Raw genomic sequence first — 19,640 nt, forward strand, 5'->3', positions numbered from 1 at the left:
ACGAGGTGAAGCACGAGACAGTTTAGTCCTGTTCACACAGAAGGCTAGACGTTGCTGGATATCTAAGGGATGTAGACGTTGCTCCTTTGGAAATGAATGTGGTTTCGGAAAGCACACAGGTAAATATACCACCTGGTTCAAATGAAACTGAGAAACCAGTTTACACAACAATTTTGGATGCGGTCATAAAGTCACTGTCTTTGGAGAATTGTGTATAAGGAGGCTCTGCCATCACAGCCTGCAACTTGTAGACTCTCCTTGCAGATGTTATCACTACTAGGAATGCAGTTTTCTAAAGCACTAAGTGTACTACTAACTATATACAACAAGGGAAAAAACTAAACTAGTTGAGAGGTTGTGAGGTTAAAACCACGCAGAGCTCTGACTCCAGCCACGGGTGGTAAGAAGAAACGGAGGGAGGGTGAGAACAGCGCTGCCTCATGTAGCCAGCGGAGGGGCTATGACCACGAAGTGTGAGAACCATCTCTCCATGGGTACTGCTAGGCAAATTTCTCCAGCTCTGGTGCTTTGGGCATGCATACACCTAAGTGGAATACATAGCTTCATCTACTCGGAGAAGAATCATTTTACAGATGGAATAACTGAGGTACAAAGAGGTTCTGTGACCCATCCACTGTCACAGTAAATAGATGTCAACGTGAGGATGAGAATCCATTTCTCATTGATGAGGTTTGTGCCCAGCATCCTTGGTCCTCTCCTTTTGTTCCTCCATACCATTAGAACCCATGGGTTCCACTATCATTCCTCTGATCAGCACTTAAAAATTCACATACCCTCCCCTTTCTCAAACACAGACACAACCATCCTTGACCTCTAACCTCCAGCCCAGACCTCTGAATCCATCCTCTTGGATGTCTTCCTACCACCTTAAACTCCACATGGCTATGAATGAACACTTGTTCTTTCCTGCTTACCCTGCCAGCAATATCATCTTCCTTGCCATCACCCACACTTGTAACCTTAGTATCATCCTTGATCCCTCCCTTGCCTTCTCCCCTTCATTTCCAAAACCTCACCAATCGTAATGTTACTTTCTCAATAAGATATACATACAGTATACCTCTCCTTGTTGAACAATATTACGTATGCGTGCCCAATTGCTATCGTTAAAGTGTTTCCAATACACAGCCTATTCACCACGTATTTAGAATTCTACTGAAATGCACTTTGAGGCTAACATGAAATGTCGTAGGTGACTAACACGTAACACTATATAAAAGGTGAACAGGAAAATTATTTATAGTGGAGATTGCAGATCAATACAACGTACAACAGGATTAGCAGTTTATGTGATGTGATGGAGGGAATCTACACATTCTACAGACACGTTAGCCAAAGGTACCAAAGGGATGGCAATGGGCAGCCTATGGGCTATTTGGGGTGGGAGAGCCTGGGGCTGGCCCTCCCATTCTGCCTCTACACCCTGCTGGCCTTCACAATTGTAACCATCCCCATTGCTTCAGCCCCTTGCTACTCTCGACTTCAGCCTCCCTTTACTTCTTCACTAGAAGGCACAAAGGGTGGTTGGATCATCCTTGGTGCTGGTTCCTCCAGGAAGTCTGGGATCCAGCAGGGAGAACAGCCTTCCATGGACTAAAGTTGGCCACTGCCACAACCAGGGTGCAGGGTTCATTCTTGCCACCCCACCTATGAAGAGCAATAAGATCCACCCTCACAACCACCAAAATGCCGCAGGAGACCTCCTGATGCTGCCCGTAAATAAGATTATTTCAGAACGAATGTAGAACCTATGTAAAGCACATTTATTATTATTATTACTTATTTGTATTACTGTAGCACCTCAGAGCACTCGGCATGGCCCGCATTGTGCTAGGCGCTGTACAAGCACAGAACAAAAAGGCAGTCCCTACCCCACACTGCTTCTAATCTAAGAATGCCAAATCATTCAAGCAGGCAACAACGTTTGGATTTTTAGCTCTGAAGAAATCAACTTCTACATCAATCAATTTGTACTTAACACCTGAAAATGAATCCCATGATTTGTAACCCTCTTCATCTGCTCTAGTTCAGTCACAAGCTAGTGGGCTGGAATCAGGAATCACTGGGGCACATTCTCTGGTTTGTGGTATGAAGGAGGTCAGGCTAGATGATCATCCCTTCTGGTCTTTAAATCTATTAACTCCACCCTCCAAACTGTTACCAGGCCTCACTCAGCTAATCCACCAGACTAAACACATCCACCAACCTACAGTCTCTTACAGACTTATTAAAATAATCCAGGCCAGAGCTTCTCAACCTTTTCTATACTGGGACCCCAGTTAGAACAGATCCACCCTCCACTCTAGCGACAAAGGAAGGGTCAGTGGTCATGCCCCCTGAACCTACTCACAAATCCCAGGCTAAGAACCTAAGCTAATGCTCTATGTGCCCTCCCAAAGGGGATTTATGGAGACAAGACATAACAGAAATTAGATTAATTCCATAGTGAACAGTATAAGAAAAGGAAAGAAGTAAGCATCACTTACGCTCAACTGCGTGCACTGCAAATAAGGCCAAGAATAAGGAAAGAAAAGAGAAACATTCAGATTTTTACATTGAAAAGCACAGATTCAGATAAGGCTGCATTTAAAAATGACACCTTCTAGAAGAGGAGGAATAATCACTCTGCCAACCAGTCCCTAGAGAAGGGGTATGTGTATGTGCATATTTATTTGTTTTTCCTAAAGTTAATTAAGTATTTTAGGAAAAATTGTCAGAGTGGCCACCAGCAAGAGTTGGTGGCCACACTCTGAGGCCACCAAAAAAATTGTTCTGAGAACCCCTGGACTAGCTTTGCTTGAAAGAGTGAGCTGCATTAGTTAGCCCTCCTCCTAAAAACCAACTGTCCCAAAGCTTGGATTCTCTTGATCTTTCTCACAGAGAAATCTGGGCTAAAACACAAACACAAGCCATGTCATCTTTTCAATAGGCAATTCAAAATGTCCAAATGCGGATTGGAAAGCAAAATTCTGAGGCTCAGTCAGCCCCACGAAAGAGGTTGAAAGATTTAAAATGTGATTTGAAAAAATGCTAAAGCCTAAAGAGAAGATGTTGTTACATGGGGGGGAAAGGGGAGGAGGAGGAGAGAAGGGGACGGGGAGTGTCGTAGTTACCTTTTGGCATTTTCCAGACTAGGAAAAGTTATTGAGTTAAGATCAAGATTAAACCTAACCTAAACTCAAACCTTTTTCCTAGTCCAGACAAGACCTCAGATGTTCCTTGGTTTAGGGAAAGGTCGGGAGTTGTGCTGCAAGCCAGATAGAAAGCAATTAATTTTGTGGCTGCAATGCATGGAATGAATTCATGTGAGCAAGACTGCTCAGGCCCTTTACCTATACCTTTCACGTAATTCATCTAGCTCTGGCTTGTGCTGCTAGACCTCAACTAACATAGTGTGTACTATGGTCTAGAAGAGAATTTGTTTGGAAGTGTGTTTTGAGAGCAGGGTGTGTGTGTGTGAAAACATAATGTATATGTGGAAAGGCACAACACACTGTGCATGAACATGGGGCTCTAACCAAGGAATGAATCAACCCAGGCAGAGGGGAGTTGTGGGAATGAAATGAGGGGCCTGCCCAAAGGCCAGTCTACACTGAAATCATATCAGTTGTACTTCACACCTTTAGTTACTTCGGTTCCACTTTATGTCTGGACAAGCCCTAAACCTCCTCTTATCCCTCACCTTACTTCCTGGAAGTAGAAACTCCAACAAGGACAGAAGTTATATCAGCTCTGAAGATAATCACTGAGACTTATGCCAATAAACAGCAACCAAATGACACAAGAAAAATCAGCCAGCTGAGATCAGAACTAAATTTGGGATTAAATTTTAAAAAGACTTCTTAATTTGAACCTTTCTTCTTCCATCATGAAAACGCCCATTCAGAAACCTGGTTTCAGAGATTAGTAACCAGCAGATATCCTCAAGGCAAAGACTGAGTATTAACTAAAGTGACTGAAGATCTGCTCTTCTGAAACAAGCATCTGATCTAGCTTGAATATTGAGAGGATTCTGACGAGTAAAAGTGTGGACTCAACTCCAAGTGGCAGCTTTATAAATTTGATACAGACACTTTGGTAGTAAGCCAGAAACAGCCAAGAATTTTGGATGAGGGTATAAAAATATACTTTCTGTCAGCTGCCATGAGGACAACCCACCTTGCTCAGTTCTCATGGAGGAGCTATTAATTTGGGGCTGACAGTCACAGTGCCTAATTTTTAGCTGCCTAGAAAAATCAAAGGAACCACACTGTGATCCACAAAGCCTGAGCTAGGCACCTAGGCTTCCTGTACAATGTATGGGGAGAGACAGGCACCTTCAAATGTGATTCACAACAGCCAGCATGATAGGCAGGAAGCTGTCTGAACTAGCTGATGGCAGATGCCCACCAGAGGGATGTGCCCTAAGACCCACCCCTCTCTTGTGGTGCCTACGTCTGAGTTGCAGGATGGTGACTCTCTCTGCTCAGCAATCCATGAATGGGAACCAGCTGCCACCTGTAGTCAAGCAGCTACTTGGGGGAATGAGTTAGGCACAAAACAGCTGGGGAAGGAGGAGGGGCTGCCACTGCCCGCCTGATAACTTTTAGCCCGGCGGTTAGAGCACTACCTGGGCATGGGAGACCCAGGTCCAAGTCCCCCTCGACTGGAGAGGGAGAAAGGATTTAAACAGGGGTCCCCACCTTGCAGGAGGATGCTCTAACCACTAAGCTAGGGGATACTCTGATGTGGGTCTTCCTCAGTCTCTCCTGCTGAAGTTGTTCCACTGTGGATAAGTAAAGAGTGATTGGAGTAGGGGACCTGGACCCAGGTTTCTCACCTTTCAGGTGGATGCCCTAATGACTGGACTACAGAGCCACTCTCATTCTCTCTCCTTCTGTCTGACCAATGACTATTCCACGGTGGATAAATATTTATCTAGAGGGAGGTGGCAGTGTGCATGTCCAGAGGCAGAAAGTTAGGTGCTCAGGAACTTCTGACCCTGAAAACTCAGATGCTGAGTCTAGATGCCCCCAGGGTTGGGTGGGAGTTTTGTTGATCACAGTAGAGCCTAAAACTGTGAGTCAGATGCCTAAGTATCTTTGTGGATCCCACCCTTCGTCATTATGAAGTTCAAGTCCCAAGAAGCAAGAATTAACTGATTGGTGGGTGCAGATGAAATAACTGAAAATCACTTCCCAGCAGAGTGGGTGAAAACAGAAGTTCCGCATGCCAAGATATGGCTGGCTGCAACACAAACTTTAATGGTGGCCACACTTCAATGTGTAAAATTTCTGGGTCTATTTTGGGACTCGCTGCACTCACTCATGAAGAACCAAGTCATCAGAGAATAAGACTGACTATGGATGGGAAATCTGATCCACTCTAAGGGAGAAGACTTTGAGACACCAGCAGAAACAGACCATCTCCCTTGTTAATCAGAAATAGCATCTGCTAGGAAAGTTGAATCTCTCCACCCCTTGAGCAATGTACTATGCCTTTGGTGTTGAACCAAGCTTTAAAAAAATGGAGGTTACTTACTGTATCTGCAGGTTTTTTGAGATGTGTGGTCCCTATCTGCTTTCCACATGTCTGCAAGTTCTTCAAAGCAGTGTCCATTGACCCGCACATGCATAGTAACTTCCCTCATGCTCTCAAACGAGCTATAAGAGGCGGTGCAGGTCGTCGCCTGTCCAGTTCCTCTTCTTATCACAATCCAACAGGATCCGAAGCAGAAGGGAAGGAGGCAGGTCATGGAATACAGATAGGGACCACACATCTTGAACAGTTACAGTAAGTAACCTCCATTTCTTCTTTGAGTGCTGGTCTCTCTGTGGGTTCTACATACAAATGACTAGCAAGCAGTGTTCAGAGTGTAGGAGGGTGCAAGTAAGTTGGTAGCAGAGATGCTTGTAGTACTGCCAATCCGACAGCTGCATCCACAGTTTCAGCTTGAGTTAGAGTGTAGCGCGATGCTAATGTGCAGACATAGCTCAAAGCTGTTGCTCTGCAAATGTCCTACCATCGAACATTCATAATGATGTCATGGAGGCTGCTTGTGCTCACGTGGAGTGAGCGATAATACCCCCAAGAGGGAGATGCTTTGCTATTTTGTAGCATTCTAATATGCATCTCAAAACCCAGTTAGAAATCCACTATCAGGATATGGTTTGTCCATGCAACCTTTCTACTATGGCAACCAAGAGTCTCAGAGAGTTTTCTAAGGGGTTTGGTTCTCTGAAGGTAGAATGCCATGGCACATTTGATGTATATGGAGTGAAGTCTCTTGTCTCTGGAAGAAGCCTGGGGTTTTTGGAAAAATACAGGTAACTGAATCGACTGATTGATATGGAACTCAGAAACAATCTTGGGGAGGAATCTGGGGTGTAACCTATTCTCCTTGTGGAACAATGTATACGGAGAGCCTGCCATCACGGCTCCTAGCTCATTGACCCTCCGGGCCAAAGTGATGATCATTAAGAACATCACCTTCACAGACAGGTTGGTCATGGCACATGTTGCCATATGTTCAAAGGGCAGAGGTGAGAGCATTGACAGGACAAGGTTAAGGATTCACTGAGGCATAAGTTTAATGACTGGTGGAAAGGTCCTTATCAAGTCCTTCATAAATCACACAGTAGTCCGGTGTGTAGACAGAATGTCCTTCCACTGGAGGGAGGAAGGCACTGATCACTGTTAGGTGTACCTACAGCAAACTAAGGGCTAGACCTGAAGTCTTTAAGGAGTGGAGATCTGGTCTAGGATGCCCACCATATCAAGCACATGTTGGTGACATTGAGCCCAGGGTGAAAAGTGCCATCATTTACCCCAGTAGCAGGCTCTAGTAGAATCTTTTCTGCTTTGGTTAAGGATTTCCTGGACAGGGGTGCAGCACGAGCATCCTATTTACAATGCCCATTCAAACATCAGGCCGTGAGGTGGAGTGAGCCTGGGTTGGGGTGTTTGATTAAATGGGCAGATTCTGATAGGTGGGTGCATGGACAGCGTTAGGAGTTCCGCGAACCAGAATTGTGTGGGCCAGAAGGGTGATAAGAGAAGGATGGTGGCTTTGTTGCGATGAATCTTCTATATAACTTGTGGTAGTAGGGGAATGGGATGGCAGAGGTTTTTGAGGCCATCCATCCAGGAAAGCATCACCCTGGGAATCACTGCCTATATCTCTCCTGAAGCACTGCATGAGAAGCTTTCTGTTCATCTGGGATGCAAAGAGGTCCCATAGGGGAGTAACCCTCTGTGCAAATATGTTGGTTAGAACTGTGCTGTGGTTCTCTCCTTTGTGGTCTGTAGAGAAACTTCTGCTTAGCCTGTCTGCCAGGGAATTGTGAAGATCCTGGAGGTATGCAGCCTGTATTGTAATGCAGTTCCTGAGACACCAGTTCCAAAGTCTGACTGCTTCCAGGCAGAGCAGATGAGATCATGCTCCTCCCTGTTTGTTTATATAGACCACTGTGGTGATATTGTCTGACATTATCTGTACATGGAGTGAGCATATGAGGGGTAGGAAGGCCGTGCATGCAAGGCAGACAGCTCTCAGCCCCAGTAAGTCTATGCATATCCTGGCCTCTCATGGGGTCCAGGTACCCTGAGAAATATGAGCACGCCACCCTGTAAGGGAGGCGTCTATCAGGACAGTGGCCTTCAGTATGGGAGGGCGGAAGGGTGTCCCCACCATGGGTTGGACCACTAAGGCTATGTCTGCACTACACAGCCTTTAGCAACATGGCTGTGTCGCTAGAGCCGTGCCGCTAAAAGTTGTGCAGTGTAGCTGCTGTTTGTCAGCTCTCCTGCTCGCAAAAAACTTCCACCCCTAACACCTCTGAAAGACCAAACTTCTGTCGTTCAATTGCCAGAGTAGACATAGCCTAAGTGAGGGAGGTGAGGACTCTGGTGGGGACAGTGACATTAGAGTCAATATGATCTCTGCTTGGTTGGTAGGTCGAGGGGAGCCAAGCTTGCAGGCACCTCAAGTGGAGTCTGGCAAATTGCGTAACATAGGTGTATGAGGCCATGTAGCCTAACAGAGAAAGACACCGTAGCTCATGGTCTGCATGTAATATGGGAGATCAAGTTGCTCATTGAGTAAAACCTGCCTGTGGGGAGAAATGGTCTCACACAGACTGAGTCCAGATGTGCTCCTAAAATTTATTGCCTTTGTGGATGACAAAATGGACTTTTCTGCATTTGTGCGAACACCTAAGGTAGCAAGAAGATGCAGAGGAAATCCTGTTGCTGACATGATTTCCTGATGAGATTGTCCTACCAGGAAGTTAACAGTTCTCTCTAGACCTTGTTCAACAGAAGCTGAAGACTTATAGCTCAGTATAGCTCAGTGAGAGGCAGAATCATTCTCCTGCAATCAGACAAAGTCATCTTTACCTTCAGAGGGTTATTTAGAAAATCTGAAGGCGTCCACCAGTTTTTGCAGAGTCCATGGATTGAATCCAGATGGGAAAACTTGTACATGAGAGAAGAACAGATTCCACCCTGATGTAGGAAGTGAGGTAGCCTGCACTATATCCTGCCAATTGCCTCACCTTGTACCTGGGGCCATACCTTGGCAAAGACTAAGCAGTATCAACATTCTGTAAGTATTAAATGCCTACCTGGAGTAACATCTCAGACTTCCCACCTTAAAGTCCAGCTAAAAATTCTTTAAGATCGACCAACTGTGGTACATAACCTACCACTTCAAACACCCTCTGTAACAGACGATTGGTGGATGGTGAATGTGATGCCGATTTTTAGAAAAGGCTCCAGAGTCAATCCTGGCAATTACAGGTCAGTAAGCCTAACTTCAGTACCAGGCAAATTGACTGAAACTATAGTAAAGAACAGAATTATCAGACACATAGATGAACACGGTATGCTGAGGAAGAGCCAACAAAGCTTTTGTAAAGAGAAATCATGCTTCACCAACCTATTAGAATTCTTTGAGGGGGTCAAGAAACATTTGGACAATGGTGATATACTGTACTTGGACTTTTTCTGAAAGCTTTTGACAAGGTTCCTCATCAAAGGCTCTTCAGCAAAGTAGGCAGTCTTACAATGAGAGAGAAGGTCCTCTCATGGATCAGTAAAACTGGTTAAAAGATAGGAAACAAAGAGTAGTAATAAATGGTCAGTTTTCGAAGTGGAGATAGGTATATAGCATAGTCCCCCAAGGATCTCTCTGGAGAACAGTGCTGTTCAATGTATTCATAAATGATCTGGAAAAGGGGGTAAACAATGAGGTGGCAGAGTTTGCAGATGATACAAAATATGCAACATAGTTAAGTCCAAAGCTGATTGCGAAGAGTTACAAAGGGATCTCAGAAAACTAGATGACTGGGCAACAAAATGGCAGATGAAATTCAATGTTGATAAGTGCAAAGTAATGCACATTGGAAAATATAAACCCACATATATATACAAAATGATGGGGTCTAAATTATCTGTTACCACTCAAGAGAGAGATCTTGGGAGTCATCGTGGATAATTCACTGAAAATATCTGCTCAGTGTGCAATGGCAGTCAAAAGAGCTAACAGAATGTTAAGAACCATTAGGAAAGGGTTAGATAAGATGATAGAAAATATAGAATGCCACTATATAAATCCAGGGTACACCCACACATTTAATACTGCATACAGTTCTGTTCGCCCTATCTCAAAATAGAGATAGTATAATTGGAAAAGGTACAGAGACAGGCAACAAAAATTATTAGGGGTATGGAACAGTTTCTATATGATATTCCTGGGGGAATTCTGCACTAAAAAATTAAAAATTCTCTGCACAATATTTTAAAATTCTGCAAAATTCTGCATATTTAATTTGTCAACATAACACAATATAATTACTCCCATTTCAATTATTTTGGGTATTTATTTCAAAATACCTGTCAACAAGTATGTCAAAAATACACACACCAACAAAAATGATTCCCCCAGGAGTTAAAGAAGTTAAAGAAACCCCCTACAACAACCCAGTTCCAGTTGGGAGGTGCTGGAAAGGGCTGCATGGGGCCCCCGAGCCTAGACACCCGCACCCTCCTCCTCCCAGAGCCCAACCACAGGGCACCCCCAAAGCCCAGACACTCGCACTCCTCTCCCCGCCAGAGCCCAGCCGCGGGGCACCGCCAGAGCCCAGCCGCGGGGCACCGCCAGAGCCCAGAAACCCACACCCCACACCCCCTGGAGCCCAACCATGGGGCAGCCCCTGACCCAGACACCTGCACCCCCAGAGCCTTTACTCCCCCACTCGCCCCCCCAGCTTCTTTACTGTCCTGCCAGGGGACAGGGTGTGGTGCGTTGCATTGTGGCCCTGTCCTTCCTCACCCTTTGCTAGAGCTGGGTCACCTGGGCCCTCTCCCGTCACCGGGAGAATGATGATCAAGCAAGCCAGCCAGAGCACGCAGAGCCTTGTCTCCATGAGGCTTGGCGCACCGCTCACTGTGCGCTGGGCTCTGCAGAGTCCAGCAGCCCCTAGCAGCGGCCAGAAGCTCTGCAACCCCAATTCTTCATGAGAAACATGAAATTCTGTGCAAACTCTACATTGCGCAGTGGTGCAGAATTCCCCCAGGAGTAATAGGAGGAGAGAGTAAAAAGACTGGGACTGTTCATCTTAGAAAAGTGACGAGTAAGGGAAAATATGACAGGGGTCTATAAAATCATGAATGGTGCAGAGAAAGTAAGTGTTATTCCTTCACATAACAGAAGAACCAGGAGTTACCCAATGAAATTAATAGGCAGCAGGTTTAAAACAAACATAAGAAAGTAGTTCACAATATGCACAGTCAACAAACTCACTGCCAGGGGATGTTGTGAAGGCCAAAAGTATAACTGGGGTCAGGAGAGAATGAGATAAGTTTACGGGGTTAGATCCATCAACGGCTATTAGCCAAGATGGTCAGCGATGCAAACCCATGCTCTGGGTGTCCATAATCCTCTGAGTACCAGAAGCTGGGCCTGGATAACAGAGGATGGGTCACTTGATAAATTGTTCTGTTTTGTTCATTCCCTTTAAAGCACCTGGCACTGGCCAATGACAGAAGACAGGATACTGGGCTAGATGAACCATTGGTCTGACCCAACATGGCCATCCTTATGTACCTATCCTATCTGTAGGAGAAAAGATAAATGCTATGAAATAATTAGTTAATTCTTCTATAGAACAGTGATTGCTAAAATAATCATTATATAAATTTTAACATCTCATTTGAGCCACATAATTAAGTTTTGCCTAAATTGACCCTGTTGTTCTGTAACTGACCTTGAGTGCTGCTAACTGAATAAAATAGGGAATATTCTATCACCTGCATCCTTGGTGGTGTCCCAGTGGATCATATGAATCACAGAATAGCATCATTGGCAATAACTAATTTGAGGATGATCTCTACCACGGATTTACATATGGGTCCTGAGATGACTCGGGAATCTGATCTTGGAACCACAAATCTGCCCGCAGTAGGTACACACATTTCCTGGTAGGTCAGCTGTCTGCTGGGAGAAAGTTTTCTTTTTCCTTCCTTCTCTGTCTCTTTTCAGCTTTAAGGGCAAGGCACGTCTCCTCAAAGTGGGCCACTGCCTGAAGGAGGATGTGGCGCTAATTGGGGTCGGTTGGTGGCTTGCTCCTCCCAGCTTGTGATGTTCACATCAGTTTTCTAGAAAATACGCTTTCAGTGCATCTTTGTAGCTTTTCCTCTGACCACCATGGGATCTCTGACCATGGGTGAGCTGAGAGTAGAGGACTTGTTTTAGGAGGTGAGAGTCTGGCATCCGCACACAGTGTCCAGCTCAGTGGAATTGGTGCATGAGGATCATTGCTTCTATGCTGGTGACACTGACTTCAGTGAGGCTGCTGGCGTTAGTGCAGTGATCTTCCCACTTGATGCGAAGGATCTTCCGGAGGCATAATTGGTGGTACCTCTCCAGACTCTTGAGATGCTGTTGATAGTCACCCAGGTTTCGTATCCATAAAGGAGTGTAGGAATAACAATTGTCTTATAGATCTGGATCTTGGTGTCCTGCCATAGGTCACGGTCCGTGAAAACACGTAGGAGCAATTTCCCAAAGAAAGCACTTGGCACTGGATCCTGTGTTGGATCTCATTGTCGATTTATGCGTTTTGAGAAAGTTGGCTACCAAGGTAGCAGAAATGCTTGACTATCTCCAAAGTCTGTCCCTCCGTGGTGATTTGTGGTGGGTCATGTGCAAGGCTGGAAGCAAGCTGATGGGCCGTTTCTTAATTTTCTACGTCTCCGCTCAAAGTCTAAAGTCCTCAGGGCACCCATTACTGATCTTCAGTATGCTGATGACTGTGCCACACACACTGAGAATGGCCTTAAGTCCACATTGGATTTTTTTGCAGAAGCTTATTGAAGCCTCGGACTCTCAATATGGAGAAGATTAAAGTGCTCCATCAGCCTGCTTCCAGCCTTGCACATGACCGCAGAATAGCATTGTGTTGTGATAGGACCTATACTGTTTATTTCTTGTTTTTAATAGTTAATAATAAAAGTAGAATTTAGCTTACTACCTTCCTATAAGGGCAGAGTGTGTAGAAGAGGGGGGGTGGCACTCTACATTAAAAATGCCATTACCTGCTTTAGAATTACTGACAATTCAGAAGGACAGGACCTTGAATCGTTACAGATTAATATTCTAACCAATCAATCACAGGACAGGGTAGTGGTGGAGGTCTGTTATAGGACACCAAATCATATGTTTAAAGAGCTGCTCCCTGTTCCCTCATCTGTCTATAATGTGTAAAAATAAAATTTGTATGATCATGGGGGATGTCAATCTTGAGATCTCAGGCTGCCACCAGTAAAACATCTTTGGAGCTCCTAAAATTTACGGATGATAACTTTCTGATACAAAAAGCATTTCAACCAATGCAGGGTAATTCTCTTTCTTATTCAGATGGATGGATGACCAAAATAAAAATTAGTGGTTGTCTGGATGCAAGTGATCATTATCTAATTTCATTTTATATCTGCTAACAGAATATAGCCCTGTCCAATAATATATAAATATATGCTTGGTGCTTTAAATAGGTAAAATTTCCAAAACTTTAAACAATCGTGAGTCAAACCGAGTGTTAAGAAAAATTTACACACAAAAGCGTAAACAATTTAGAATTGTTTGGGAATGCTTTAATGGATTCCTCAAAATGCAGGATTCCATAGTGCTTCTTTGGAATGCTTCTTTGGTTAAAAACTCGTCTTGGCCAAGAGGAGAGGTGAAAGCAGAAATTAAAAAATATATCTAACAGTGAAAAAATGCCAATAGGAGTGAGTACAAATGAGCAGTTAGAAAATGCAGTCAATTGATAAGGGATGCTAAAAGTATCAATGAAAACTCTATGGACACTGAGGTTAAGGACAAAGAGAAGGAATTATTTAAATATATCAGGAATAAACAATATCCTAAGAATGGTAAAGATCTGAAATGAGACCAGGATTGTAAAATTATCAATTGTGATAAAAAAAGGCAGACGTATTCAATAAATATTTCTGTTTGTATTCAGAAAGCAGGAGGATGTATTCACATCTTACAGTTAAAATGAAACACTTCCCATTCAATCAGTCCTTACGAAGGTTGTTAAAACAGCAACTGTTATGTATCTTTAAAAAATCTACAGGACTGGATGAATTTGATGCAGGATTAAAAGAATTGTCCAAAAAGCTCTCTGAAACCATTAATTATTCCTGGAGGGATACCGCGGGACTGAGCACCCGCAGAAAACAACCACTCCCAGCGCAGATTTCCTGCTTTTCCCTGCAGAAAACAGCAGGGAAGCAAAGGGAAGCCTCGTGAGGTGGGGGGGGGAAAGGGGGGTGGTGACTGCGTGTGCAGTTTTTTGTGGGGGATTGCCCCCCAAACAGAGATGAGGCATGGGCAGGACACACAGGGTTACATGCCATTGCCCCTGCACCCGGAACCCCCCAACCAGCCCCTGTGCATCCAGATCTCCCACTGAGCTGCCTGCACCCACACTGCCCCACACAGAAACCTTTCACACCTGGATCCCCCACACTAAGCCCCTCCACACTTGGTTCCTGCTGGGCTGAGCCTGCCCAACCATACCTGGTGCACCTGGCACAGAGGGGCAGGGCCCCAGGGTGTTTCTGGGGCAGGCCCAGCCCTTGCACTGTGTCAGAGTCAGGTGCAGCCTCACTGCCAAGTCCCTGTACTAGGGGAGGTAAGGGCTTTAGGGTGATCTCTCACCTCAACGCAGCCAGTGGCCTGTGCTCCCCACTGCCGTTCTGGAGCCACATTTATTTATTGACAAATAAAATTTGCATAATTTTAAAATATTGTGCGCATAATTTTTAATTTTTTGGTGCAGAATTCCCTCAGGAGTAATTAATGTTGAGTTTTAACAAAGCCTGGAACACTGGAGAAGTTCCAGAGGATAAGAAAAAGCGTTAATGTTACGCCAACTTTTAAAAAGGGTAACAGGATGACCCAGAAAACATATGCTGGTTAGCCTGACCTGGATCGTGGAAAAGTTAATGTGAGGTGCAATCAATAAAGAATAAAAGATGGTGGCATAATTAATGCAATTCAACATAATTTTATGTAAAATAGGTCTTGTAAAAATATACTATATTTGTTTTGATTCGATTGCTAGTTTGGTTGATAAAGGTAACTGTGTTGACATAATATACCGAGACTTCCGTAAGGCATTTGACTTAGGCCCTTATGACATTCTGATTATAAAAAATTAACACAGCCTACATTAAATGGATTAAAAAATGGTTAACTGAAAGATTTCAAAAAGCAATTGTAAATGGGGAATCATCATCCAATTGGGGTGTTTCTAGTAGGGTCCTACAGGGATCTGTTCTCTGCCCAATGCTATTCAATATCTTTATCAACGATCAGGAAGAAAATATAAAATCATTGCTGGTAAAATTTCCAGAAGGGACCAAAAATGGGTGGAATTGCAAACAATGTTGGGGGCAGGTCAGTTATACAGACTGACCTCTATTATTTGGTAACGTGGGCTCATTTGAACAACATGCATTTCAACACAGCCAAATGCAAGGTATAGGAACAAAGAGCATAAGCGACACTTACAAGATGGGGAAATGTACTCTGCAAAGCTGTGATTCTGAAAAGGACTTTGGGTTCACGGTATAAAACTAATCAAGCATTAGCTGCCAGTGCAATGCTGTAGCTAAGAGGGCAAACAACATTATTGGATGTCTAAGCAGGGGAATATCAAGCAGAAGAAGTGATTTTACCTCAGTTTATGGCATTAGTGAAACCATTACTGGATACTGTGTCCAGATCTGGCATCCACACTTCAAAAAGGATGTTGACAGACTGGAAAGGGTTCAGAGAAGATCTACAAAAATGAGCTGAGGTCTGGGAAACCCTATCTCGCAGTGAGAGACTGAAGAAGCTCAATCTATTTAGTTTATCCAACAGAAAGTTAAGACATGACTTGAGCACAGCCTATCAGTCCCCACATGGAGCAGAGATTTCTGATAGCAGCCAGCTCTTTATTCCAACAGAAAAAAGCATAAAGAGACCCAATGGCTGGAAGCTGAAGCTATACAAATTCGACTAGAAATAATGCTCAAATATTTCACAAGGGTACACTGGAACAATTTACCAAAGGGTATCATGGATTCTTCATCAAGTTTTTAAATCAAGACTGGATGTCTTTCTAAAATATATACTGTAGCTCAAACAAAAGTTATGGGCTTGATGCAGAAGTGATTGGGTGAAGTTCTTCGGCCTGGGTTATGCAGATGGTAAATCTAGGTGATCATAATGGTCCCTTCTGGCCTTAAAATCTAAAAATTAATTTGATCTTTTTATGTAGAAAAGTCAGTTTTCTGATAGAACCTATCAAGAATTTGTTTAACTTGGATTCCAAGTGTCCAATAGCCTGTATAGGATCACAGGGAGAAAGCTGTTAGTGGTATATGAATTGCTCCAAGTGCCAGTACACCGACCTGGCCTCTTTTGGCTTTCATAGTGTTTAAGTAGTGAGATGACCTATGGCAGCTCCCTATCCTGAAACAAAAGCACCTCTCCCTAAGACTGAGAAAGCAGAGCATGTAACATTCTGCAGGACATTTTGTGAAACTGACCACCACCTAATGCCTCCTGAACTGGCTGAGGAAGCCTGACCACCACCAGGCAAGTAATGGCCGTTTAACCATGTCTGGACCAGTCTCATTTGAAGTCATGCAATTGTCAATGAATATCTGTACAAGACCATCAGCTCCAAGAAGCTCTATGAAGTGGAGTGGAGGGAGGAAAACTGAAGCAGCACTTATATCTAGCATTGCTCCTATGACAGTCAAAACTCGGGTAGGCTGAAAAGCACATTGTCGGGAATACAGCCACCAGTGCCAGAAATCTGGCGAAAACCCTGGGCACTGCAGCTAGCATCTTGTTTTGAAGATTGTCCCTCAGTCTGAACCTGAGGAATCTCTAGTGCAGCTGCATTACTGAGGTATGGAAGTGCTTATCTCAAAAGCCAAGTGTTTGAACCAATCCTGAGACTTCAGGAAAAGGATTCTTGTACGCAGTCACCATGTGGAATCTGATAGGCTAGTCGTGTCTTTTCAGATTTCAAATAAGCTCCCCTTTCTTTTTTTGGACCAAGAAAAAAGAAGAATCCTCTTTAATTCTTTAGGCTGAAAGTCTTTCTATTCTATTGCAACCAAATCCCTTCTGCTACAACAATTTTTCATTTGAAGGAATTCCTCAAAAGGTATGTGCGTGCGTGCGTGCAGCATCATGTGGAACTGAACAGCATAACTCCTCCCTGACCTTCCTATTACAGTCAAAAGCATATTTTCATAAAACTTACCCTCCGCATACAGTCTATAGTAACTACACAGCCCTATCCACCTTTCTACAAGGTCGTTCTATCCCTTCCACCCTCTCTATACAGACTAGGGCCACTTTTATCATATTCATGCTCCTGATGTAGGTCCAAGACCTCACCAATCACATACAATCAGACAGCTATGCTGAACTCATCCATTGTTCAGAGCCGCAGACCAGAGGAGTACCTCACTCTTGAAAGTGGGGTAGCTAGTCTACATTCATATACCTAGTGCACAGAGGAGTTGAAATAGGCATTTAAGGCACTTCTCAATAATGTAACTATTGTAAAGCTGTAAATACGGGTCTGTATATTATACGTGATGGGTTGTTGCATGGTGCAGCGGATTATAACGGTAGAGTTAAAAATCTTTGTCAAAACTTAACTCTGAATACCCATAGTTTCAAACATTTATGTTTCTGGAACTGCAACGTACTATTAAGTTACATAAATACTTCCAATCTTAAATCTATTTTAAAAGGTTCTTGAGAGTATATATTAAGCCATAAATTAAAACATTCTGTTACCCCAGAAATACTAACTTGCCTAACTTCTGTATAAAAATCACTTGCATTGCTTTAAAATTCTCCATGTAACATTTTTGGACTCAACACGTCGACTGAGAGCTGTTTATAGCAGAACAGGGTTGCTTAATGAGATGGGACCGGCTGGTTGTATATATAGTCATGGCTCCTCCTTGGCCCCACTTCTTCCCCACCCCAACATTTCTCCACTTGCTCCTGATAGTTCTCTTCTCCTACCATGGCACTTCTGCCAATTCCTCCCCACTCTGGCAGTGCTACTTCAGACAACTTTATCCATCATGGTTCATGACATGGAAATCAGAGGGAAATGTTCAAAGAGAAAAGCACAGACATGCCAGGAAGTCAGAAGGCCACAGGAAAAAAAAAAACAAAATACTTTACCATGAACATGAGACTGCTGAAAGCTTTTTCCAGGTGCAAAGTGAAAGTTTCCAGCTACCTGTAGGAAACAGTCATCTTTCATTAAAAGGCTCCATTCTACATAACAAAGTGAAGCATTAACACTAGCTGCCCCCTTTTCAAAGGTGGATTTTCCCCTCCTATGTTACTTACCTGCTGACACAGTCACAAGTGAACCAGCTACTCCCCAAAGAACCTCCTTTTTCAAATAAAACAATCAGTACTCTTCAGCAATTTGTAGAGCAGAGATGTCAGACACCTGGCTCACAGACCAGATCTGATGTGCGTGTGGGGCCTACACAGATTGTCCAGAATCTATGTTCTCATTTAAAATATATATATTTCGACTTTTCCTGCTTGTGCTTGTGAAGATAATCTTTTAAATGGGAACAAAATATAACCAATGCACATGCAGCCAGCCCGAAACAATGTCTCAGAGATGTGAATTTCACCATCCACCTTAATCTCACTGGGGTGCAATCAGGAAAGACCATATGTTAATGTCAACATTAACTATTTCATTGCTGATCATTTTTAGCAGATACAGTAATGGGGAGGGCGTAAGGGTGAAGTCCATAGGAGTAGAACTGAAAGTTGCTGCAGGGAAGATGAGAGGAGACCCCTAGGAAGGGGGAAGAAAAACAGAAAAGGAAGATGAGGAAGGAAAATAAAGTGGAGTAACATTGTTGGTCCTAAAGGGAAACATATATTCCCAGAGTGATGCTCTGGGGATACTGAACAAACAATAAAGACAACTAAAAGTTCAGCCTGGGATGTTAAAAAGGGGCTTCAGGGGGTTAGGCACCAGTTCCACACACTTTCTATAGCAATTGGACACCTAATTCCCTTGGGGCCCTTTGAACATCCCAACCTTCCTTTGTAGACAAAGGCTAGCTAAAAGGAGAGTCATCCAGTCCCTGCCATGTGTGTTCTGTACTGGGCCTTTCCGCGATTGCTTAGACAGCATATAGAGCTAGTCGCCATGGGTTAAAAATCCACCAGCCTCTCTGTCCCCAGACTTTCTGAAAGGTCCAGCCAACAAAACACATGAGGCCATTCCTTTTTATTGCATTTCTTTCTCCGATTTGCAAAACTAACTGCTGTATTATTTAGGTTCTTATGTTGCACTCAGCACTGAGCACCTAACAATGCCCAAAGAGCCTAAGTCCCAGTACCATAGAACTGTGGAGACATTGTGCAAAGTGGGGGAAGGATGGGAATTCCTATCCTCTGCCCTCTCCTGGTCACTGACAGTGGTGGGATTTCAGGTGCCTGGCACAGCTTAGAGTTCAAGGGAAGCTCTCTCTCACCTTGTTGACCTCTAAGAATCCATACACTTGGCAGCCCTCATTCTTCTGCTCCTGCATTTTCTGGCTGAACCCTTCTCTCTTGCATTGTTCTATAGTGTCAGGGTTCTTGAAGGCCCAGCCACGCCGCCTGTATGCTTCTCTCACATCATCACAGGAATTACAGCACCTGCAAAAGCACAGGCACCATCTCACTCACCCCGAATGGAGGACAAACATAAATCAAGAACAGAGACCACAAAATGTGGGCCAATCTCGCTGCAGAGGACACAGAAGCAAATTCTCCTTCATACTGGGGCTACTAGTCTTGCTCAGCAGATGGTCTCTGGGTCAAGGAAAGACTAAATTCCCAGAACTGAAGCTGTCTATCCACCTAGCTGCGCAGCTTTGAGTCACTACCTTCCTGAAGCTGACAGACATCAGAGGACCTCTGCATTCACAATAGATCTCTGAGGATCTTCCCAACGGACCAGACTCCCTTTAGAAAATGGTTATATCACTTTTTAACCAGCCAGAGAAGTCCCATAAACAGGTCT

General features: G+C 43.9%; 1 protein-coding gene across 3 annotated transcripts in view; it reads right to left on the reverse strand.

Moving 5' to 3' along the window:
* ERGIC3 (ERGIC and golgi 3) overlaps positions 1-19,640 on the reverse strand; it is a 56,929-nt gene that overhangs the window by 22,214 nt on the left and 15,075 nt on the right. For 2 of the 3 annotated variants that reach the window (XM_073310055.1, XM_073310057.1), the window contains 3 exons: positions 19,108-19,273; positions 17,780-17,837; positions 2,508-2,522 (listed from right to left, as the gene is read on the reverse strand). In XM_073310055.1, coding sequence (XP_073166156.1) covers positions 2,508-2,522; positions 17,780-17,837; positions 19,108-19,273 — 239 coding nt within the window. The remainder of the gene's footprint in view (positions 1-2,507; positions 2,523-17,779; positions 17,838-19,107; positions 19,274-19,640) is intronic. The other variant, XM_073310056.1, reaches the window with a different exon arrangement.

This window comes from Lepidochelys kempii, chromosome 13, assembly GCF_965140265.1.
Source record: "Lepidochelys kempii isolate rLepKem1 chromosome 13, rLepKem1.hap2, whole genome shotgun sequence".
Classification (NCBI taxonomy): Eukaryota; Metazoa; Chordata; order Testudines; family Cheloniidae; genus Lepidochelys; species Lepidochelys kempii.